The 24847-nt window shown below is 38.1% G+C and overlaps 3 protein-coding genes and 1 pseudogene across 4 annotated transcripts in view; 1 reads left to right on the forward strand and 3 right to left on the reverse strand.

Annotated features, from left to right (window-relative positions):
• LOC122644675 (DEAD-box ATP-dependent RNA helicase 1) overlaps positions 1 to 5499 on the forward strand; it is a 72264-nt gene extending 66765 nt beyond the window's left edge. Inside the window, exons 8-10 of one of the 2 annotated variants that reach the window (XM_043838066.1) lie at positions 409 to 514; positions 857 to 994; positions 5321 to 5499. In XM_043838066.1, the coding sequence (XP_043694001.1) occupies positions 409 to 514; positions 857 to 969 (219 nt within the window). In that variant the 3' untranslated portion in view covers positions 970 to 994; positions 5321 to 5499. Of the gene's footprint in view, positions 1 to 408; positions 515 to 856; positions 995 to 5320 lie in introns of those variants that run through there. The other variant, XM_043838067.1, reaches the window with a different exon arrangement.
• On the reverse strand, positions 1317 to 2063 carry LOC122644692 (annotated as a pseudogene).
• A 3981-nt stretch (positions 5500 to 9480) lies between the features above and the next one.
• Positions 9481 to 13380, reverse strand: LOC122644693 (glutathione S-transferase L3-like). The gene is made up of 10 exons (XM_043838089.1): positions 13357 to 13380; positions 13126 to 13197; positions 12640 to 12700; positions 12410 to 12496; positions 12198 to 12296; positions 11785 to 11884; positions 11625 to 11701; positions 10414 to 10521; positions 9630 to 9731; positions 9481 to 9489 (listed from the first exon to the last, which is right to left on the reverse strand). The coding sequence occupies exons 1-10, from the start codon at positions 13365 to 13367 to the stop codon at positions 9481 to 9483; spliced, it is 726 nt and encodes a 241-aa protein (XP_043694024.1). The 5' UTR covers positions 13368 to 13380.
• A 3702-nt stretch (positions 13381 to 17082) lies between these two features.
• LOC122644694 (glutathione S-transferase L1-like) lies at positions 17083 to 24226 on the reverse strand (the record flags this gene model as incomplete). Its single annotated transcript, XM_043838090.1, has 8 exons — positions 17083 to 17087; positions 18293 to 18410; positions 21285 to 21392; positions 23214 to 23290; positions 23377 to 23476; positions 23610 to 23708; positions 23836 to 23922; positions 24050 to 24226. Coding segments are annotated over 8 exons (771 nt in total), but the record flags the coding sequence as incomplete, so codon positions are not given.
• Between the last annotated feature and the right edge of the window lie 621 nt (positions 24227 to 24847).

Raw genomic sequence — 24847 nt, forward strand, 5'->3', positions numbered from 1 at the left:
CTAAAAGTGGAAAAAAATCCCATGGCCAGAACTAAAAATGGGGAAGTTGAATTCCCCTGCTATGTGTTAACCCTTCCCTTCGCTGCTGCATCAAACTTGAACTGTATTATGACAAGAATAAAATGAAAAGAAAAAGAGTGCACTATAAATTTTCATGATTGCTAGATAATTGAGTATTTGTTGACTTTCAGCTTTGTTTATATTCTCCACTTTTTGCATCAACAAAAAAGAAAATAGAAGGAATAAAATGAGCAAGGAGAAGTGTGAGATCAACAAGTTGTCTAGGATGGAATTCACTGGAGACTATTAAAGAAACTTACGTTATTTTGAACCAAGTTTTTTTTTGGTATATTATTCAGCTGTTTTAAGATTGTGAATATTACTGACTCTTACATATATTTTTTCCAGGTTAAACGTTTCAAGAAATTACTCCAGAAGGCTGATAACAATCCTTGTATTGTTTATTCATTGCCTTCAGATTCAATTGAGTCACTACGCCCTCTTTACACATCTGGTAATATGTTGGTTTTTTTCCTTGCTGGTACTCTTTTGTTAGACTAGATGTGGGCCAGGTGGCATTGGTTCATGGCATTAGAGGTAGTCATGGGTGAGCTTGGTCTCACTAAAAAGAAAAGTACGTCCCCCTCCCCCCCCCTCTGTTTTTTTTTTTTTTGTCTCCTTGGATGACCGTAGAGTGGTCAATTCTACCAGGCTGCATATGAATCTCCTGTAATATCATGCAATAGGTAGATTTCCCTTTTGAGCAACCTGATGGTGGCATGGAATTTCTTAAGACTTGGAATCTGTTAGATGGTTAACGAATATTGGACCTTACTGTTCTTTCAAATTGTATCAGCTTTGGAAAAATTGAAAGAGAGTGTGGAATCAGAAACAGTGAAGCGACGTACAGTTAGTTTCAAGTCCCCAAAAGCAGGCACTGGGAGTGAAGTCAGTAATACAAAAGATTAGATATTGGGTTCCAACTTCCAAGCAGGTTGGTGCTCCCTACTACATGATCTATATATATATATTTGGTGTATAATAATAATCAGAGTGGACCTCTTTGGTATAACTTAGGCTCTCTTTGGTATGATTTGTATTTGTATTTATTATCTATTTTTGAGAAATCATTTTTGACAATAAATTATGGTCTACAAATTATAATTGTCTGGTTACTATTTGTACAATATATTATATAATTAAAAATATATTTGGTATGCCTATGTGCATAATATATTATGGAAAAAAGAAGAAATGATAGTAGATACCAAGAGAATTCATTTCTATATGGCATTTTGTTGAACAGTTTGCATCCTTTAAAAAGGAAGACTGCAGGTGGAATGTTTTTTGGTAAGGCAGGTGGAATTCAGGAAGGGAACCAATGAACAGGAAATAAAGAAAGTATGAGAAACATCAGCGAGGGCTTGCATCTTTTCCATCCTCGAAATTCCGGCAAATTCTTTCCGACGACAATCCACCACCAAGAAGTTCACCTTGGAAATCCCCACCATCACCTCCTTCGCCTCTCCCCCTATCTCTTCCGGCGACATCCCTATCTCATGAAGCATCGCCTCCACACACTCTGATCTCGATCGTTCGTCTTGCACCATACACATGTGTCGTGCCCTCGTGTGGCGGCTGGCGACAGCGAGGCCGATACTGGTGGATACTACTCCGCCGTGTGACTATGATCAGCTTTGCTTTCCATCCTGCCGCCATGGCGGACACCAGCTCCGCCACACTTGATTCTTCAAAGAGCTCACACTGAAAAATTAATCAGAAATTCAAATTAAAACCATGAAAGAAACTCTACCCAATTCAAAAAATGAAGTTGTGATTCTGTGAATGCTTACTGAAAAAAAAAAAAAAATGCTTACTGATTTAATGGTATTGATGTAAGCCTTTGAGGCCATATCCGAATACCAAACCAGCTTCATCGATCTCTACGGACTTTGTTTGAAATTCCTATGCGCATTGACTGCTTTCTCATCTCTTTTGGGCCAATGGCCAAAGATAGTTTTCTTGGGAAAGCTGTTTGTTTGCGTTACAGGTAACATATGTAGATGGAAGAGAGAGAGAGAGAGCCATCGAAACATCTCTTATCTTCTTCCTCCACAACCACGAGAGCCATCGATCCCGAAACGAACGCCTCCTCCGACGCGATAGAGACGAAATCATCATCAGTTGAAGACAATCAAGACAGCTTTGAAAACAAAGTCGCACAGGTGAAACTCAGGTATAACAGCGTGACCGACAAGAAAGCCGACGCCAAGAAAGGTAAGACGTTATCATCATCATCCAAGACCAAGAAAGGCAGAGTATTCTTGCCGCCGGTGCCTTTGAAGGAGACAGTGTCAGAGGATTTGAAGGTGGATTTCGGCTTCTGCCCTTTCACTGAGCGGTTCAACGGGAGGTTGGCAGCTCTGGGACTGGTGGCGCTGCTGCTAGTGGAATTGGGTTCCGGCAAGTCTCATCAGTTACCATACGCCGGCGGTGGTCTTCATTCAGGCGTACTCCGTCGCTGCTGCGTCTTTGCTAGATTGAGAAGGGAGATCGAGAGACACGGGTTTGCGAGGTTGAAATTTGAAAAAAGAATAAATCACAATAAATTATTTGTGTTCACAAATCACAAATAGGTGAGGAGCTATTTGTGATTTTTAATTTATTCTAATTTGTAATAAATATAAATAAGCATTATAAATCATAACAAATACCTGCAAAAATAGAAATTTGTTAGAGAAATACAAATACAAATCATACCAAAGAGACCCTTAGATGTTGACCAAGCCACTCAGAATTGGCAGTGTGCATGATCAGACACCCTCCAACTCTCTTCTAAATTCATTGTCTTGGTGATTGGCTGATTTGCGGCATGCAAAGATTGGTTTCAATTTCCTCTTATGATTGTGTGTTCCTTAGTTTGATTTTAAGTTCTGCGAGGGCCAAGTTTTTCTTGTGCCTTCCCCCCTCCCCCCCCCCCCCCCCCTCTGATTAAGGGTGGTTGCAAGTGTGGCGGGCTGGTGCAACTCCACAAATCCATATTAATCATGTGGGCAAGTTGTTAAACTTGCAAGACACACTCAAAGCGCAAAGGCCTCCTGGTGCCTGAGGCGCGATGCACATGGCGAGGCTCATGCCTTACGGATGTGAGGTGCACCTATACGCCTCAGGGATCGAGGTCCACAGTTTTGCAAATAAGCATGTATATCAGTAAGATATCCATTTGCTAAGTCTGGAGTATCTGGACTTGTGTACAAATTCAAATAATTCACTAAAACTACCAGAAATTTGTGAATACTTGAACAACAAATTATTAAGAAAGAAAGCAAATAAAAACTCATACACATGGCAGAATTTGAAGTTGAAATCTAATTTGAAGCGCACTAACATACATAAGCATAAATATTGAATTTAACTAGGACACACATGCTTTAGTTCAGATTTTAAAGTATAAAACCAAAGTAGCAACTAGAAAATTATTAATATCTTTATGCAAGCCCAATCTTATAACATTTTCATAGTTAAAGCAGCAAATGTCAAGCCAATGGACTAGAACTATCATTGAGGCACGCGTTTCACGCTGTGCCTCAGCTAATATGCACAAAGGCGAGCTCCTCAGGGATGTGCTGCACCTGTGCACAAGTTCAAACGCAAGAAGTGTGCCTTGTATTGCCTTATGCCTGTGGCCCTCTCCTCAGTGTGCCTTACTAAACTGCCACGTGGAAGGTCAGTCGGCGTCCAAATTTTGATGAGAAGTAGGTCTCACCCTCCCCAACTTATGTGCCGGGCAGTCCAATTTAACTCTGCCAAATGTCAAACTTAAGCAAAGAAAAACAAAGAAAAACGCAAATGTTTTTGGACAATTGTGGACTGCTGAGAATACAAGGGTTAGAGTGAAGGTAGCCCATATGATTGAATTGGCGACCCTAATTCAACACCTAGCCAAATGATGTTCTTTATCGTTTCAATGCTTAGGATCTTGCGGGTGCGGGGGATTCCTTCTTTTTTATATCTCTGTAATTTTTTCCCCTTTAGATATGGGTAATAGTTTTTCCTTTATGGTTGTCAAGGAAGTAATCTTCTGGATAGCCCACCAATTACTTACTCGACAGCCCAACTAGTTGTGCCAAGTCGAAGGGTGATGTGCCAATTCAAACTGTAGGATATCTAAGGTCAGGGACTCTGGATTGGCCCTGTTTCAAATTTCAGATACAAATCCAATCATATATTATCCAATGTTTTGCCGTTACCCATGTATTTTTAGCAATCCATTTCATTTTCAATATTTTTTGGAAATTTCATTTTTCTTTTGAGTTTTTAAAGCTTTATTTGATCACTTGGCCAATTCTGTTTGGATTGAAATCTTGGCATTTAAATAGGTGACCTTGGATTCTACCTTTTCACAAAATTTTGGCCCCATCCAAACTGCCACATGGTAGATCCTAGGCAGGTCGTCCAGAAAAACTCCCCCTTTTTCATGTCTTTAACTATTTATTGTTTTCCTTTGTTTTCTCTTCCTAGCCAACTCATGAGTTATGATAACCCCTCTTCTGTTGGATCGGGCTCCTCTCCTGCGAGCCAAGCGCCCAGCAGGTGCCTAGTGAGGCATCCAGCTGCTGGGCTTATGCGGGGATGTGTGCCAGTGTGTGGCCCGGCGCGTGCCCAGCAGCCCAGCTGTTTGATGCCTCACTGGGCACCCGCTGGGCTCGCAGGAGAGGAGCCGAATTCTCTTTTGTCTACTAAGATGGGAGCGTGATGTTGACAATGCAATTTCTTCCAATTCTGTAGGAGTGAGCTGAAAGAATCTTTCAAGAAGAGCCAGTGCGCCTTTTTCCTGTCATTATCTTAGTCCTTGAGTCAACTTAACAGATTTTTCCAGTTCTTGTTTGACAGAAATCTGTAGTTTTTTAAGTTTTAGAACACTAGTGGACTGAAGTGCATGAACATATGCATAGGTCATCTGCCCAAACCCTCTGTCGCCAGGTGGTGACATGATATTTGTAATGTCCATATCAGTGAACACAGCTGGACTATAAGGGCGCAGAATGCAGATAATGTGGGACTCTTTCAAAGTGTATGTTACCCACACATCATTTTGTTTAGTTCTGATTTCCTGTCCATGACGGACAGTCTCATTCTAGGACTGCTTGTTCATACATGAATGGTGATCGACTATGGAGTTGGGCTTTATGACATTCTAGTGTGGTTACTTGTATCCATCATTCTCCACCTTGTTCCCTGTCCTGTTTGAGTTTCTTTGAACTTCATACTTCTTATATTTCCGTATTTTTTTGTACTTTTAACATGAAAGTAATGTCAGGTGTTCAAAGAAGAGTATGGGATGTGTGCTTATTATGCAGGGGTTGTGACCCCATCATGGTTGGACCAGCCGAGCGACTCCAGAGGCTGGAGGTTGGTTGGTAATGCATTGAATTGTGAAGCTTCTTACCTGATATGATTGAAGAAGACAAGCTACTTCTTTTGTTGCTAGGATTAATGTTGTGGAAAGGATGAAACAACCATGGAGGTGGGGATCATGGTGATTCTGAAGGTACCAGTATATAGAAGAGGAACATCTTTGGCACACATACTACCTCTTTCATATTATAGATTTAATCCTCCAATCTTGTTGAAAATTTTGTCTGAAAGAGTTGTATCACTTTTATTCATCAATACTAGATGCTGGAAACAATTTTGTGTTATGACTCTCTCTCTCTCTCTCTCTCTCACACACACACACACACACACACACATTTGATTGTTGTTGTGTCATGTTCACCGACAAAATAGAGTGGAGACTATCAGGAGAAGTATCACTTCCAAATCCTGAATTTCATGCAGCAGTCTTCCCATGGTTTAAAATATCGGTACCGTTACTGTTATCGGAGTGCGATATGGATCGGCAGCCGATCCGTTACCGTATTTTGAAACCATGCCCCTCCCCCCAAAGAAAATAAATTAAAAAAAAGCCAATTTTTTACGCTCTTCTCTTTGAATTAGTAAAATTCCATCAAGACAAAGAAAATCCTTTTGTTTATTCTTCTATATATTACATGAGCCACGAGATATATAACATCTCAAGGAGTTCAAAGGAGATTTAAAGCATATGTTTTCATTTATGAATCCCATGGAACCAATTAACCTGCAAAGATTGCCAAAAAAGAAGTAATAAATTAGTTACTCATTTCATCAATTGAGATTGGAGATGGTAATTAAATTTTTATTTTATTTTTTGAGGAAAAGGTTCTCTAAGCAGCCGTGACAAAGTGCCATTAGCACCTTTGTGTCTATCGTTGTTTTTTTCACATGAAATAACCTCGCAGCCCTCCTATATACCATATCTTTTCTCACACCTCATTAGTGTGTTTTCCTATGCCAAATGGCATAGAGAACCTTCCATAATCTTTTCACATCTTTCAAAGAATTGTAAACCATTTTAGACTTGCAATAAAAGGAGATTGCATACCAAAAAGTAGTCTTTTCAAGGCTGAATCTAGCTCTTGGGGATCATGTCTGGTTTGTTTGTAGGCATAATAGATCTTGTTCATCTCCTACAAAACAAATTTGCACATATATGATGATACATACGATTTGCACATATATGATGTTTGTAGGCATAATAGATCTTGTTCATCTCCTACAAAACAAATTTGCACATATATGATGATACACTTGTGGGGGAAGTTTTCATACACGGCTGTGTAAGCATGCACGGTTGTGTCCCCTCGCAAAGAGTTGGAAAAGTCATAAACTCCCATTCATAAATTAATGCCTTGAAACTCCCACTCTCTCACATACACGGCTTACACAGTCGTGTATTGAAACTTTCCCCCACAATAATATGAGACTCTTTTCACAAAAAAAATATATATATAAAACTTTTTTATTTCTATTTTTTTGGTTGAAACTTAATTATATAAGACACTCCGCTTCTTATTGTTACACATCTTTTTAAAAAAATCTCAAAAAACACACTAAACTAAGATCAATTTGTTAAATCAGTAACAAATAGGTAAACATAGAAAATAGATTATATACATATTATTATGTAGAGATGAGATTTAGCAATTTTAAAACATAATCTTATCTCTCCAACACGATCCCACCCCCAAGAAAAAAAAAAATCAAGAATGAAATAAGGAAAATAAAAATTAATAAGGACACTAATCTGAAGGCACATAATACATGAAATAAAAGAAGATAATTAAAAAACAGAGTCTAAACCTTATAAAAATCCACAAAAAAAGAGATAAAATAAAATTACCTGACTAAATTGATCAAGGAAGAAAGGTCCATCACCAAATTTGGAGAGAGCATTTTCAAGGTAATCAAAAGGAGCACCTGAGCCATGAAGTTGATGCAAATCAGCCCATGATAGTGATAACTCTTCTTCCATAATAAATCTTAAAGATGCAAAGTGTTTAATCTTACCATCTTCGGCATTCGCATCTTTAATTGAAGTGAACCCTGATTTATTGAAGGTATCTGTATAAGATAACAACTCCTCTCCATATTCTCTCTTTTCAGAATCCTACATATTTTTTCAGTGTATTCCAAAGTCAGGATTTTGAAGGTTAAGAAGGAGAGGGTGCAAAAGTGAGAAAAGGTGTACAAGGGACTTTGGTTTGGGTATCAAATCGCAAGGGTTGTACTATATTTTTTTTTCCCTTCTCTTATACTTGGTGGAAGATCGAATCACTCCGTGAATGTAGGCGGTATTATTAAACCACGTAAATCTCCTGTCTCTTGTGGAATTGTTTCTTTTTCTTTTCTTTTGTTTGTTCTCGTTGATCTTGCACATTTATCCGTTGCTCACATTGGATAGAGAAGGTTGCTTCCCAACCCTAACATGTTTGTCTTATGTTTTCTTTTGAGTACTTGAGAAGGAAAGAAAAATTAACTAGTATATTGATCAAAACAGAACTAGCTAGAAATGGATTCCCAGAAGTCTTGGAGATATCTTGTTAATGGTGAGGTGCTTGTAATGACAGGTTATAATCATCTAAGAATGGCATGCAAACACATTTTCTAACATGGTTGTCTAGAAGTTAAAAAAAAAAAAAAAATTAATAATCTGATTGCCAAGCAGAAAGTTTGCTTAATAAGATAAAAAATTTTAAGAATAATGTGATCGATGAGGGGAAAAAGAAAGAAAAGAAGAAATTGTGAATGTTACATGCCATATATACTTGATTTTTATGAATGTTTTTGGCTTAGATAGAGAAAGGGATATGTCATTGAATTGTGAATGTTTCATGCCATCTATACTTCCTTTCTATGTATGTTTCATGCTCAGTTAAATCCCTATAGCTGACCTCTATTTAATATTTTTTTCCCAAGTGAAAACTACAATTTTGATCTCAGACTAGAGGTAGTGGGAGTGTTAGGCTGCGTTTGGTAACTCTCCTGGAGAACAGTTCTTTTGTTCTTTGAAAACCGTTTGATAAATCCGATTTGTTTTCTTGTTCTCCCGAAACGAATTGGCATAAAAAATGGGCTGAGGAACGAACACACTTGACAGAACAACAATTACATGTTCTTTCATCACAAGGACATCTTTGGTGAACTTTATCGGGATCGGCGACGGGATTGGATTGGATCTGAATCAAAGTTGAATCAACAAAAGAAAAAAAAATTGACCAAAAAGTACTAAAAACATTGTCCCAGATCAGCCACAGCCGATTTGTTGACTATAATACTGATACCTCAAACCCTGATCAAAACACTATTTAGAAAACATTCATCTCATTTAGCTAGTGTAGGAAGAATAAGGTAAGAATAAAGAAATTGGAACATATGTTTCACCACTTTCATAATTTAATTCAGGGGTGCTGTTCTCTGTGCCGCAGCGCAGCCTGCGCCCAGGCACATGGGGGTGGGCGCAATGACCACCCTGCCCCCTTGCATAGGCTGCCCATGTGCTTGGGCGTAGGCTGCGCTGCGGCACAGAGAACATTCTTCCTTTAATTCAAGTCTCATCCCACCCTTTCAAATTTAAAAAAAAAAAACAAAAAAAACAAACCATTCTTTGACACGGATGCTATCAAAAAGTGAATTTTTTGTATTGGAATTAGCCTGATATGGATCAATATGACCGATCTTTATCGATCTTGGTGTCAAGTGTCAACAGCGAACGATACTGATACCGATACCGTGAACTAAAACCTTGGTGCCACTGTGATTCAGTTGTATTTTAATTAATAAAGTTTCATCAACACCAACAAAACAACAAATATATATTGTTCATTCATCTAAATATTACATATGAGTCACACATTACACAATATCTCAAAGAGATTAAAGGAGACTTTAAAGCATATGTCTCGACCTCCATTTATTTATATTTAGGGAAAAGACTGACACACTCGCTCCTCCCTAACACGTGGGCTCCTTATATACAAACTATGGAATACCCTCTCCCGTGCTCCCATTGGCTCAGCATGTAGATGCTCTGCCATTATTTTTATAAATCTCATGCACTCATTTACCCTGCAAAGATTAAAAAAACAAAAAAAGAACAGAAAATAATTACTTATTTCATCAATTGAGGCTTGAGACGATAATTAATTTTTGGGCAAGAGATCACTCCTTGGAAATACAAAAAGAATTGTGCACCATTTTAGAATTACAGTAAAAGGAGGTTGCTTACGAGAAAGATGTCTTTTCAAAGCTGTAACTAGCTCCTCAGGATCACGTTTGGTTTGTTTGTAGGCCTCGATCTTGTCCATCTCCTGCAGAACAAATTTACACATACATGAAGATATATACTTTCATTTCATTCATTAAGAAAAAATTGAACCAATACTATATTTAAAGTAAGGGAGAGTGTTCTCTGCGTGGGACGTAGGGGTCATGCCGCACGCGGTAGCCAATGAGAGCCCACACACTTGCACATTGGCGGACAAAATTTCTGCCATTAATGGGAGTGTGCTGGTCATTTTTGCAACCCTATGTGTCTGGGCGTGGCCACTATGTCCCGCACAAAGAACATTTCTCCTTAAAGTAATTCATTTTCTTTATGATTTTTTTTTTTTTTTTTGAGTATTCTTAGATGTATATTGTTTTATTATTTACCATTTTTAGTTACTATTTTTTTTTTTTTGAAAGTTTTTATTTAGGAGAATAGATTGGACTTTTTTTTTCAATCTCAAAAAGTCTCTGATTTTGCCCCTTGCCAGTAGAGATCTGCTTTCCTGCCATCTCTTCAACCATATCTCATGACCTTCTTTCTTGTTTTTGGTTGACAACGAACATCATCATTTTCATGAAAAGGCCACTCACTTGAAAATTAGAATCTCTTTTTAATAAAATCCTAAAATACACTAACTAAGTTCAATTTCTTAAACCAATAACAAAATCTGTAAAGAGAGAAAATAGATTTAATTCAAATAAAATCCATCAGATTTAATGTACCTCAATCCATGCTGTTAGCTGTGGCCTGCCTATTGTGATGTCATAATTCTTCATATCCAGTAGAAGAAGTTGAAATCTTTCAATAAATGGAGCATAGGCTATATCCACCTGAAGATTACACATTATTATTAACATACTAGATTTAGCAATTTTAAAATATAATCTTATTCCTCCAACCCCAAAAATCTAAAATGGAATAATGGAAAAGAAGAATAACCTAAAACCATTAGAACCATGAATATATGAAAACGGAAGAATAGTAGCATCCATTCATGACCCAGACTTCTTCAAAATAGTTTCTTCTTTCTTTTTATGAAAACTCTATTTTATCATAATATAACTATGGGAAGCAGTTTTCTGTATGGGAGTGTGGCCTACGCCAGCACTCCCGTGTGTCTATCTCTCTCCTCCTTAAAACAAAGGGGCAGAGATGTCTTTTCACATGGGGAGGAGAGAGATAGACTCATCATGGGAGAGCTGGCATAGGCCACACTCCCGTACAGAGAACTTTTTTCCTATAACTATACTTTCTTGGTCAACATTTGGATGGAACGAAATATCAGGAAATGGATTACCAATTTTCGGTCTCTCCAACAGATTTGGGATTCCATTTCTTTTGAAATTAAAGCTAAGCTATCGGCGACTGCCCCCTCCATTTGTATTGACACCCCAAAGAACAGGCTTATTATTGTCTCATGGGGTCTTCTCTCGATTTTCCTCCAAGCCTTGGCCTCTTCTGTTTGAGGCTAAGGCTTTTTATGTTTTTATCTTGTTTTTTCTTCTTTTTCCTCTTCGGGGGACTGTTGTAGTCCTTCTCTTTGGTAATGAATTTTTATTCACCCAAAAAATACTATACTTATTATTTAATAACCATTCACATTATCGAGAATCAACATTGACCTTTTGATCGTGTACTCTCGAAAGATCCATTAATCAGCAATTGATGTGATTAAGTGAAGTGGTTTTCACCAAGGATGAAAATTAATATAGAGGTTGGCCAGTAGGCCATAACCACTCTTATCCATGTCCATTTGAGTCAGATTTGGATCATAAAGTTAGATTTGAAAAATAATTGTGTTGGATAGGGATTGGTATGTTGGATCTTATTTAGATTCAAAAAATAATTTACTTAAGTTCTCTCACATTCTCTTTCCTTATGACACTCTCTTTCCTCCTTAAAGAAACTCAAAAAAATTATTAAAATAATTTACCTGACTGAATTGACCAAGGAAGAAAGGCCCATCATCAAATTTGGATAGAGCATTTTCTAGGTGATCAAAAGGAGCACCTGACCCATGATGTTGAACATATCAGCCCATGATAACTATTCTTTCATAATAAATCTCTATAGGATGCAAAATCAAAACTTACCTTCCTCAGCATTCGGATCTTTAAGTGAAGTAAACAAAGATGAATTGAAGGTGTTTGTATAAGTTAGCAACTCTTCTCCATACTCTCTCTTTTGAAGATCCTACAGATGTTTCAATGTATTCCAAAGTCAGGATTCTGATGCTAAAGGAGAGGATGCAAAAAGATTGAACTTTTCTTGTTTTTTTGGGGAATGGGACTGGGAAGGGGAAGGGGAAGGGGAAGGGGAAGGGGAAGGGGCGGGGAGAATGAATTGTTATCCTCTCCTGTTTGCTGCCCGAACACACTGCCCGAGGGAGGTTATTTCGTCATTTCGTGCACCATATGAGGGGACAGCATGGTCCTGTTCGGGCAGCGAACAGGAGAGAATAAAAATTCGGGGGGGAATTCAAATAGAGATTGACTTGGAATTTTACATCAGGGAGAAGGGCAAGTCCTTCAAAGTTGCTGTCAATATATTTGATCAAATCAAGGCTTTCTACTACAATTTTGTTGTTGTGTTCCAAGGCAGGGACCTATCAAAACAAGAAAATCCAATATAGAAACAGTAAGTGAAAGATGAATATATTTTTTAGGTTTTCTGCTCCTCTAAAATATGATCTTAATTAATGTAGGTGAAGAATGTGACCTTATTTGCAAGGTTGACCTTTTCCTTGTACCAAGCAGGTCTATTTTGAAGGTCAATAGCAACCAATGTGATCTTGTCTTGCAATCCCTGCTCCTCAAAAAAAGGAAATAAAAATTCCTATTTAGATATGCTCTTCAAACATTAGGTTGAAATTAAGAAAAAGAAAGAATGACTGTATCCAATAACTTTGAATTCCATGGAAAATAATCATGAAGGAAACAGAACATCACCTTAGCATTTCTAGTAATCCAAACACGCTGTGCATATGGGCATAGATAATTTGTGTACAACCTGCAAGTAACATCACCCCCAAAAGACAAAAAAGAGATAGAGCAAGTCAGTTAAACTGCATATAGGAGTAGGGATGTAAACGGATCGGATTTGGCTCGGATAGTGGTATATCTGCATCTGCATACGATTAGCTTTCTGACGGATTCGGATAGTACTAAACGGATACGGATTGGATATTTTATCCGTTTATATGTAAATATAGCTTTTCGGATAGCTAAAGTCTATCCGTATCCATATCCATATCCGTTTAACTTTCGGACGGATTCAGATAGTACTAAATGGATATGGACACAGATACGGAAACGGATTTTGACTATTCATTTACATCCCTATATAGGAGTGGGGGAAAATGGCAAAATTTACTCTGAGAGAGAGAGAGAGAGAGAGAGAGAGCCCATTTCACATTTACAGTAAACAAGACTGACCTTGTTGTTCCATCAAAAATAGAAGGTGGTGATGAAGTGGAGTCCAAAGGAGTTGGCAGAGTCTCTTGGATACTTCAGAGAGAGAGAGAGAGATTTAAAAAAAAAAAGAAAAGAAAAAACACCATTAGCCATTAGTGATGAATCCAAACCAAAACAGGGGAAAAGAAAATGCAAGACTTCCATTAATAAACTAGAAAGGATTGAAATTGAAAGAGAATTTCGAAATCTTACGCTGTTGCCATTGTTGCTATTCGAGTTCTGGATTTTTGAGTTATAGAAGGTATGATCACTTTTATGAGAGGGCTTCTTATGATCATATTAATATGTATTTATATCACAAGAAATGGATTCCAAGAGGTCTTGGGGAGGATATGTTGTTAATGGTGATGTACTTGTAATAACAAGTTATAGTCATCTAAGAATGGCATGCAAAAGCATTTTCTAACATGCTTATGTAAAAGTCAACAAAAAATAATTTGATTACTAAGCATGAAATTTGCTTAATAAGAAGAAAATTTTAAGAATGATGTGATTCATGAGAAAAAAAAATTTTACATAAGAAGGAAAGAAAAGAAAAGAAGAAAATAGATATGTTATTATAAATTGTGAATGTTGCATGCCATCTAAATATAATTCCTTTCTATGCATGTTTCATGCTTAGAGATACTTCCTTTCAGATTCATGCTACACCCGAATCAAGATTTTTTATATGCGTGTTTACACAAGGGGAGGTAATCGATTTGAAGGATCAAAAATAAAATTATAAGTTAATATCAAGGTAAAAGTGTATGATTACACTTAAATCTAGTTTTAGATAGATGAAAGTCAGATGATGGATTGAAAATTCAACTTTGATAACTTTGAGACTATTCCGTTCAATTGTTTAGGGCATTATGAACGTGTTTTTTTTATTTTTTATAGTATTGCTTTTTGGGGGAAAAATAGCTATACAAATCTTCTACGGCGCGCCGCGCTGCCCTGTCCTGCCTGTGCTGCACAGACACAGGGCCGCATGCAATGACCGCCTTACTCTCTGCTCGGGCAAGGTGCTCGGGCAGGGGTAAGGCGGTCAATGCACACTGCCTTGTGTCTACGTAGCATGGCAGGATGGGCAGCCCGCGCCGTAGAAGATCTGGGCCTTTTGATTATTTAAAAATGATTTTAAAGAGTTGTTAAAATAATAAACTTGAGAGATCTCAAGTTACTTATTTTCAACACCATTCATCATTATGTCATGAAATCCAGTGGCCTCACCATTTGTCTGCGTACATGGATTGCAAACTACAAAGCACAGGAGTGAATTTTTGGGTGGATGGATCGGTATCTAGTTGGGGGCAGGGTGTGGTGGTGGCATCAGAGGAGGAGAGAAAGCGGTTTGTAGGTTGCTATAGTAGGGGTCTCACCTGTCAAATGACCACCCCCTATTTTTGGGGTGGTTTCCGAGCGTTGGACCGTCTAGCTCCCACCACAGCTGGACAGGAGCCAGGTCCTAGTGGGGGTGTGGGACAGTGTTAAAAAGCTTTTGGGGAGGGTACGTCTACCTTGGCGGGGTGGGGTGGTGGTTGCTCAAGTGGTTATGGGAGAGGGTAGGAGTAACTTGGGTGTTTTTTTCAAAATACAATATATACTATTTGCGACGGTAAAATAAAAATGTCACAAAATTGTATGTATTGATAAAAGTAGAATTATTTTAATAACAAAATAGTTTTTAATAACAAGACATTTTGTAGCAGTAAAGTTCTATGGCCACAATTGTTTTTTCAATGACCGGTGCTAAATAAATTATATTGTGCAGTAATATTTCCCCTGTATTAGATTATTCAATTATGGGGGTTTATAAAAACAGCCGCTACATAGTATATACAAGGAGGATTGTTAAATTACTGTGATTCAAATACGGTGGTCCATCCGGCGGTGTATGTTTGTGGATGCGGTTTTTAGGCATACAATGGTAGGAAAAACCATCATCATTGAGTATTTTTCTTGTAGGTTTTGGGGATTTTAAAAATGTGACCCTTCTAACAACAATGTTGGTACCTCTTAGAATTTTTATTTGGTAAAGGGCCCTCTTAGAAATTAAGGTGGCTTTGTGAGTGAGAATTACCAACAAAAAACCAAAAAAAGCTTTGTGAGTGAGAATTTTGAAAGGAAAATATTTCCCTTTTTCCGACTTTCTTAAAGGTCCCTATCAAGAATTTTTTTTATTAGGCATGACATAATATTTTGAAAGATAATATATATACATTTTCTTTGAAGATGTTGTATTGATTCCTTAGCTGTTACACAATTATTGTTAAAAGGCACATTTGATCAAAGGATCCCTTATCCCTCTTTGTCTTAATGCTGAGGAGTTTATTGTGCATACTTTGTTCCACTATGATTTTGCTACTTCTTTTTGGTTGGTCTCTGCTTTTAGGTTAAATACAAGGATCACTCAAGGTAACATTGTGAAAGATCTCTTCATCCATTGAAAATTTTCCCTTTTTCTTGGCAAATATGAAAAATATCTATAATGTGTTCAATCATTTTAATCCTCGCTTCTTACAATCCAGATTTTCTATGGCACGCTGCGCAGACATAGGGCCATGCGCAATGACCGCCTTACCCCACTCGGGCAAAGCGCTCGGGCAGAGGTAAAATGGTCATTGTACGCGGCCCTGTGTCTGCACAGCACGGCCATTGGGGGCAGCCCATGCCGTAAAGGGTTTGGATCCAACACCCCTCTTCTGAACACAATACAGGCTTTTCATCACTCAGTAGTTGAAGAGGGGCAAATGGGTCTCAACAGGGAAAGGGCCAAGTATTATGATGCCCTTATTGCTTTAACTACTATTCTTTCCGCAATTTGACTTCTCTACTTCCGCCTGCCCCTACAGTCGTGTGCACTCCACACACAAGCAAGGTAGAATGTACCGCCTTACCCCTGCCCGAGCGTCTTGCCTGAGAGGGGGTAAGGCGGTACTTTCCACCACGCTTGTCTGTGTGGGCGCACAGTAGTACCAGACACACTGAAGTAGAGGAGTCGGATCCATTCTTTCGGGGCCTTTTTTAAATCATTATACGATTCATAAAAAATGGTTCTTGGAAATCTAACGCATTTTTTAGTGGTATTAGTGTTATTATTAAGGGGCAAAAGGGTATCTTCGTGGCAGCAAAACGCAAGCATAGTAGGGTTTTCCTAGTGCATCAATTGAAGCCGAGGCGATTCTAGATGGCTTACTGCTAGTTAGGAGTCTACAGATTGGCAAACTTACGATGGTTATGTATATTCCAAATTTTTAGTTTCTTAAGCAACTCTTCATCTTCTTTAGATTGGATTACTAGTGTTATATATAGGGAGGCATTCCCAGTGTACAAGGCTCCCGCCATATATTGTGAGGTACGACGAGGTTTATAATGTACGCAGCCTTACCCCTGCTTTCACAGAGAAACTGTTTCCAGAGCTCGTGCTATATATAACAAATGACATTCTTTCTCCTAGTCATTTTTTATTCGTGTTATGGTTCTGTTTGTCCCTCTTTCTCTCAATGGTGAAGCTCATATACTAGCCAAAGGTGCTTCTCTATGGAAATTGTCTAAAATCTGGTAGTTGAAACCACCTCTTTCATTATAAATCAGGACCTCCCATTGGACAAGAACTTCTCTCATTTCTTTCAATAATATTTGTATTTTTCTTGGTGACAAAAAAAAAATATTTTAAATATTACATATGAATCACACATTGCAGAATATCTCAAGGAGATCTAAGGAGACTCTAAACAACATGTTCCCTCATTTATTTTCATGGATAAGGCTCACAATTTCTCTCCTTCCCTGATGTGTGGGCTGCCAATATATGATAATATGAACTCTGGAGCACCCTCTTCCGTGCTCCCATTGGCTTGGCGTATAAATGCCATTAAACACTGGCAACCTGTAGATCTCATGCCCTTATTTTTTAAAATATCATGCACCCAATTAACCTGCAAAGATGGAGGAAAATAGTTACTTATTTTAACAATTGAGGCTTGAGATAGTAATTAATTTTTAAGAAAAGGAAGCATGAGTTACCCTTGCAGATTCCAATAGAGGTGTCTATGGGTTAAGTTGGGCCGGGTATTTTAAAACCATAACCCAACGTACCTAAGGTCTCTTAACTTATCCCAAGCCCAGCCCTATCGGACATAGCCCAACCCAGTCCGACCCTGATTGACCCTGATTGGACCAGGCAGGGTCATGTTGGCCTTGAGGTGACCCTTATTGGCAGCCCTTATATATTACGATTTGGATGGGAAGGGGAAAGGGGAGAAAGAGAGAGAGAGAGAGAGAGAGAGACACCATTTATCTGCTCATTATCAAACTTTGAAAGCCAACTTTATATATTATAAAAAGGGTGTTGGTGTTGTGATTGAAAAAAAAAGTGTGTAATTAATGGAGACATTAAATAAGTATGACATTTATATGTTAATATAGTAATATAATACATAACCTTACCAAAAAAAAATATGTGATATAATATATTAAAAAAATATACATAGGGTCGGGCTAGGCTAGGCCGAGTTCAGCCCAAGGCCTAAGCCCAGGCCCTACCAGGCCCAACATCGGGCCTGAAAATTCCAACCCAAGCCCGGCCTACAAGTTGAAACATGTAACCTAGGCCCTATCCAGGCTCGGAGCTAGTTCGGGCAGGCTGGGCTTTTTTAACACTCCTAGATTCCAATATACCCTCTCACATAATAAACAATGAGGCCTATACACTCACTCTCCTATTCTGATCATGTGGGCCCCATGTGGATCCCATATTGATGATACCATTCTCCAAACTCATTGGTATAGCGTGTAGATTCATTCTTAGACTTGTGTCAAAAGGAAACCCTTCCCCCTTTTTTTTATTGAACTATTTGTGCACTTCATGAACTTACAGGTACGGTTGACCAAAAGGTTAACTTTATCACTTGGTCACTTGAGTTATGAAACTATTTGGGATTGCAATAATGTTTATAAAGCGTATATATATAAAAAAACATAGGGGCACTTTTCTCTGTGCCGCAGCGCAGGCTGCGCCCAGGCACATGGGGGTGGGTGCAATGACCGCCCTGCCCCCCTGAGTGGCAGGCCCATATGCCTGGGCAGCCTGCGTTGCGGCACAGAAAACATTCTCCCAAAAAAATATAAAGAATTGTGAAACATTTTAGAGTTGCAGTAAAGGAGGAAGGTTGCTTACCAAAAAGATGTCTCTTCAAGACTGCAACTAGCTCTTGGGGATTACGTTTGGTTTGTTTGTAAGCCTCAATCTTGTTCATCTCCTACATAACAAATTTGCACATAGATAAAGACATATACTTTCCTTTCAATCCCTGTGAAAAAATTGAACCATTACTATATCAACTTACTTCATTTTAGTGTACACTTTACAATATAAGACACTTCCCCTCTACAAATTGTTGTACTTCCTCAATTGTTCAATAGATATTTTTTTTTTTTGGGAAAAAGTTGCTCAATAGATATTAGAGGATTCTAAGTTGGAAGTATATTTTTTTAGGGAATTAGTTTTCTGTCTGGGAGTGTGGCCTACACCAGGACTCCCTTGTGTCTATCTCTCTCTTCCTCAAAACAAGAGGACAGAGGTGTCTTTTCATATGGGGAGGAGAGAGATAGACTCATGTGAGTGCTGGTGTAGGCCACACTCCCGAACAGAGAACTTTCTCCCATTTTTTTATGTACATAGCTGTACATGGTGGATGGTCGTGCTTTTAATAGCTGGATAGGAATGATCATATACATTATACGGCCCCTCATACGCATCCAACGGTTGCAGGCACGGTCGTGCATGAAACCAAGCTTTTGCCCTACTTTACATGACAACACTCTACATCCAGCCAGATGTAGCCTTGAATAAAATAGATCCTTCTTTCCATTGCCTTTTTCTCCCATCTCAATAACCCCCTCCCCCCACCCCTCAAAAAAAAAAAAAAAAAAAATGGAGAGCAAAAAGAGTTTTGCAATTCTATCCTTGCAAATATATTGGGAAGCTTAACTCCTGAGATCAATATAACTTATAAACCATTGAATTAAATAAAGGATGAGTACCCAAAACAACTAAAAGAATCATTGTTTATTTTTTCTTCAAATAAAGGATAAGAAAAGCACTTCAGAAAAATGAAGAAAATAGGGCCACTAATATATGTTGCTTTGAAAAAGATTTAAGATTTAAGTAATTCTTTCTTATACCTACTTGCACCTGCCCTCTTTTTTATCACAATCTTTTTCTTTTTTTTTTTGTTAAGTTAGTGAATTTTTTTTTTTTATATATATAAAAGGAAATGTTGCAAAGAGCAAGAAAAATCAAAGACTTTAAGTTCAAGCCCTTAGCCATTAATATCATCCCACCCTCTAGATTTGGAATGACAGAACACAATCGAAAAAAGAAGTCCAATTCCACAGTCTCAAGAATCTACTTGTCTCCTCCCTCTCCAACCGATCTTAAATTTTTTTTTTTGTGCAAGGCTCACATTGGAGCCAGAGAGGGACCCACGAGGAGCCAGCAATGGGCACTAAGGCCCACTTCTTGATAAGTACCTACAACTACTACTACTACTATAGTCAAGAAGGTAAGGGGTAGGAGTCGATCACTCGACCCCCTGGACTTACACCACTCTCATTGGGTGGAGGCCTGTCACTGAACTAGAAGCTCATCCCCAATGTGGGCCTTAGTGCCTTCAAGCTAAAAAATTCTCTGATATTGTCCCTTCCTAGTAGAAACCTGCCTTCCACCATCTCTTTCACTACATATCACGATACTCTTTATTTGTTTGGTTAGCTTAACGAACATCATTTTTTTTTTATGAAAATGCCAATCATTTAAGGAACACTATCTAATCTTTTTTAATAAAATTCCAAAGCATGGTAAAATTAAGATCAATTTGTTCGTCGATCCTTGACAGACTTTGTAAAAGGCTCCAAGTATGGAAAAGCAGATTGCTTCCTTATGTAGTCAGGCTAGAGCTTATTAGGTTAGTGTTGTAGGCTCATCATGCTTCTTAAGAGGCTCCAGCTATGGAAAAGCAAATTGCTTTCTTATAACGTCAGACTAGAGCTTATTAGGTCAATGTTGCAGGCTTCCTATCCAAAATCAAGTCCTTATGTGCTCCGTCCTATGGAAATCAGTTGATTCTTCCAAAATTCCTTCATACCTATAGTTGGGAATCGATTTGTCTCCCAAGAGGTTTGGGCATTAAGAGAGTTAAGAAGGCTAATCATAGTGCCCGTATCAAGCTCATTTGGAGGATCACTTCCAAGGATGATTCTATTTGGGTCTAGTGGGTACACTCTATAAACTTCTCAAAAATGATTCTATCTGGATGGTCAACTACTCAATTGAAGACTCTTGGTCTTAGAGGAAGTTTCTTCAACTGAGGACCCGGGATGCTAATTCCTTTTCTATACCTTGTTCCTCAGAGGCCCAAAGCCTCAGAGGACTTCCCTCTTAGGAAGGCTGCACCTGCAAGTAGGTTCTCTTCGCCTCAGTGTGGAAAGTAGTCAGATCTTCCAAGCTCGTTGTCCCTTGTCACAAGTTGATTTGGGGTAAGGGCGACATTCTTAGGCCTAGCTTCATTGTCTGGAGGGCTATTAATTCCACTCTTCCTACTCAAGTCTTTCTTCATCACCGATCAATATTCATTTCTAATTGTTGTTTTTATTGGAATGTTTTGGAGGATATTGACCACCTATTCTTCACCTGTCCCTTCTCAAAAGTGGTTTGGGAGGGTGTCATTTCTAAATATTGGCCTTCCTCTAGGCCTATCCAATCATTCTCCGAGGAATGGACTTGGATGGTCTCCCACTTTGAGGGGGAAGTCCGTCTGTGATGCGGTTGGTAGGATTGCTTTCTGTATGGTGATTTACCACATTTGGTGGGAGAGGAATATGAGAAGATGGTCTAACTCTTCTCATTCCTATCAGCAGATCTGGAAATCCACAGGCTTTGAAGTCAGGCAGAAGGCCTTTTCTATCTGGAAATCCATGGGTTTTCTGCTTGCTCCCTTTGTATCTATTTTTTCCCTTTGGGTTTTTATATAATGTTTATTCACACAAAAAATACCAATTTGTTAAACCAATAAAAATCGCTAAAGATAGAAAATAAATTTGATTCAAATAAAAATAAGTAGATTTTAATGTACCTCAATCCATGTTGCTAGCTTTGGCCTGCCTAATGTGATGTCATACTTCTTTATATCCAATAAAAGAAGCTGAAATCTTTCAACAAATGGAACATAGGCTATATCCACCTGAAGATAACACATTATTATGCACAAATCAGATTTAGCAATTTTGAAACACTATGAGCATTTGAAAACTAAAGAATAGTAGCATTCATTCATGAACATGAGTTCTTCAAGATAATCAAATGTAAAATTTTCTTTTCTTACTTATTTTTACAAAAACTCTATTTTACTTATTTTTACGAGAATTCTATTTTATCATAATATAACTATACTTAATAACCATTGTGATTTGATTGGATTTTGTAGTATATTTTTCTTTTCTGATTGAATGAAAATTTTCTTGTCAATAGCTATGATTATAAGCTTATAAATGAAAATCTGACCCCATATCATCCATATATAGGTTCTACTAGGATTTTGGATATTGGACTACGATACATTCAAAGCAAACAATATTCAAAGCAAGATTTTCGTCATTAAAACTGTATGGATTTGTATATTTAATGGGATTATACAAACTTTGACTGGGATCAAATAAGTGTCGGGTGTAAAGTGAATTTGATTTCATTGGAAACACTAGATTCAAGAGGTTATATATTCTCACCCAAAGGTGGAATTCTCATGGTTTCTAGAGGGACCATGGTTGTGATGCAGGGACAGATGATTGAGAATCTGTATAGACTTGTAGGGAGTGTTGAAATAGGTGGAGATGCTGTTGGAACTTAGGAAAGAAGTACAGATGGCCGACAAACAATACATACAATTTAGGCTCTAAACAAACACAGATCTGGAAAAAGCAAGTTTGTTTTGCTTCAAATATTGTGAGTGGAAATGATCTCTCCAATTGGGTTGCAATAGTAGGAGAGATGAATTAACATCATATCATTCAGCAATGAATTCATAGAGATATTTTGTCTCAATATTACTAACAAGATTCAAAGAATAAGATTCGTTGATGGAGGTAGGGATAAATTTGGAGAGCCATTGGTGGCGAGAGAGGGGATCATTTGTTCATAGAACAGTTCTTTCAATAACACTTTATTTGTCAGAGTTTTTAGGGTACCTAAATATTGTCTTTCTTGGGGGCGGGGGGTGGGAACCCTAGACATAAACAATGGATACTACATAATGAGGTATGGAAAGTGGTGTAGAGTAATTTTCTAGAGCGTGTAAAATTCTTAGGTTCTCTCAGGTGGATTAGGCATTCATTGTGAATCATGTTACATTTTTAATGTTTGCTCATTCATCCCAACAAATGGTATCAGAGCCAGGGCATGGCAACTCTGGACTCTGGTGTGCCTCCAAGGATGGAGAAATTTCATCAAAGATGATCTTAGTTCCCACGTGTTCTCCTACATGAAGGGAAAGATTATTGGGGATTTCACATGAAAGCAACACTTCCACATTGGATGTGAGTAACCCAATATGAAGATTTGTAAAGACTTAAGCGTCCTCTTCTTAACGTTTAGATTTTAAAGGTGAATGAATCTACCACATAATACATGAAATAAAGAAGATAAACAACAAAGTCTAACCCCTTGAGAAATTCACAAATTTGGCCATGTTTGTTTGATGGGGACATTGGTGGGGTGGGAAAGTAATGATGTGGAACTTCAAAATCCCATCCCAACCTTGTTTGTTTAATCTAGGGTGGTAAACTTACAAAATCTCAGGAACAACATTAAATGCTTTGTCTGCTGATGTGGTACTTGAAAATCTCACCCCTATGCTCTCCAAAGTCCCACAAAAAATAGAGGACTTTGATTACTATTCATGCGAAAAGTAAAAATCTCATCCCTATTACCCAACCCACTACACTATGGGACCCAATGCTACCTCATTCTCCACGTCAAACAAATGGGAAAAAAGATTAAAATAGTTTACCTGACTAAACTGACCAAGGAAGAAAGGTCCATCACCAAATTTGGAGAGAGCATTTTCTATGTAATCAAAAGGAGCACCTGACCCATGAATGTTAATGCATATCAGCCCATAATACCTCTTCTTTCATAATAAATCTCTATAAAGATGCAAAAGTCAATCTTACCATCTTCAGCACTTGCATCTTTAATTGAAGTGAACACAGATTTATTGAAGGTGTCTGTATAAGTTATCAGCTCCTCTCCATACTCTCTCTTTTTAGGATCCTACAGATTTTTTTATTGGTGCATTCCAAATTCAGGATTCCAAAGCTAAAGAAGGAGAAGATGCAAAAAGATTGAAATTTTTTTTTTTTTTTGGGGGGAAGAGATCCAAAGAGAGATTGACTTGGTATCTTACATCAGGGAGAAGGACAAGCCCTTCAAAGTTGCTGTCTATATATTTGATCAAATCAAGGCTTTCTCCTGTAATTTTGTTGTTGTGTTCCAATGCAGGGACCTATCAAAACAAGAAAATCCCATATAGAAACAGTAAATTAAAAGATGAATTCTGATCTATACTCACCTATTTCTCTTCTACACCTCTAAAGCATGATCTTAATAATAATGTAGGTGAAGACTGTGACCTTATTGGTAGGGTTAACTTTTTCCTTGTACCAAATAGGCCTATTTTGAAGGTCAATGCCAACCAAAGTGATCTTGTCTTGCAATCCCTGCTCCTCCGAATAAGGAAAGAAAAAAAATCCTATTTACATATATAGGTCTTAAGGTATTGGAAACATTAGCTAGGTTTCCATAGCTAGAAAAAATAATCAAGAAAGAGAACTGATCATCATCAACCTTAATATTCCGAGTAATCCAAGCGCGCTGTGCATATGGGCATAGATAATTTATGTACAACCTGCAGTAAGAAACATCAACCCAAAAGAAAAATAGAGAAAAAAAAATGTCAATTAAATAACATACAGGGGTAAAAATGGAAAATTTACAGTAAACAATACTTACCTTGTCGTTCCATCAAAAAGAGAAGGTGGTGGTGGTGAAGTTGAGTCTAGAGTAGTGGGTAGAGTCTCTTGGATACTGCAGAGAGAGAGAGAGAGAAAGAGAGATTTAAAAAAAAATACCATTAGCCATTAATGAGATGAGGACCCAGATCTTCTACAGCGCGGACTGTCCATCCTACCGTGCTGTGCAGACACAAGGTGGCGTGCAATGACCGCCTTACCCCTGTCCGAACGTCTTGACTGAGTTGGGGTAAGACGGTCATTACGTACGGCCCTGCGTCTGCGCAGCACACGCAGGACAGGGCAGCACCCCATAAATTAGATCTGTGTTGGAATGGGAAACCCAGACCATCACTGCAAGGAAAAAGAAAAAAGGAAAACAAAATGCAAGACTTCCAATAAACCCAGAAAGAAAAACCAGAAAAAAGATTCAGATTTAGTGATAGTCTCAGATCTTACGCTGCTGCCATTGTTGATTTTCGATCTCTAGTTTTTCTGAAGTGCGGGGATTTGTTGATAATTAAGGTTCTTATAGTCTTATATGTATAGTGTGTTCTTAATCAATATATTTTTTTTGGTAGAAAATTCTTAACCAAAATGGATCATCAGAGGAGGTTATAACCAGGCAGAGGCA

The sequence above is a fragment of the Telopea speciosissima genome, chromosome 11, assembly GCF_018873765.1.
Source record: "Telopea speciosissima isolate NSW1024214 ecotype Mountain lineage chromosome 11, Tspe_v1, whole genome shotgun sequence".
NCBI lineage: Eukaryota > Viridiplantae > Streptophyta > Magnoliopsida > Proteales > Proteaceae > Telopea > Telopea speciosissima.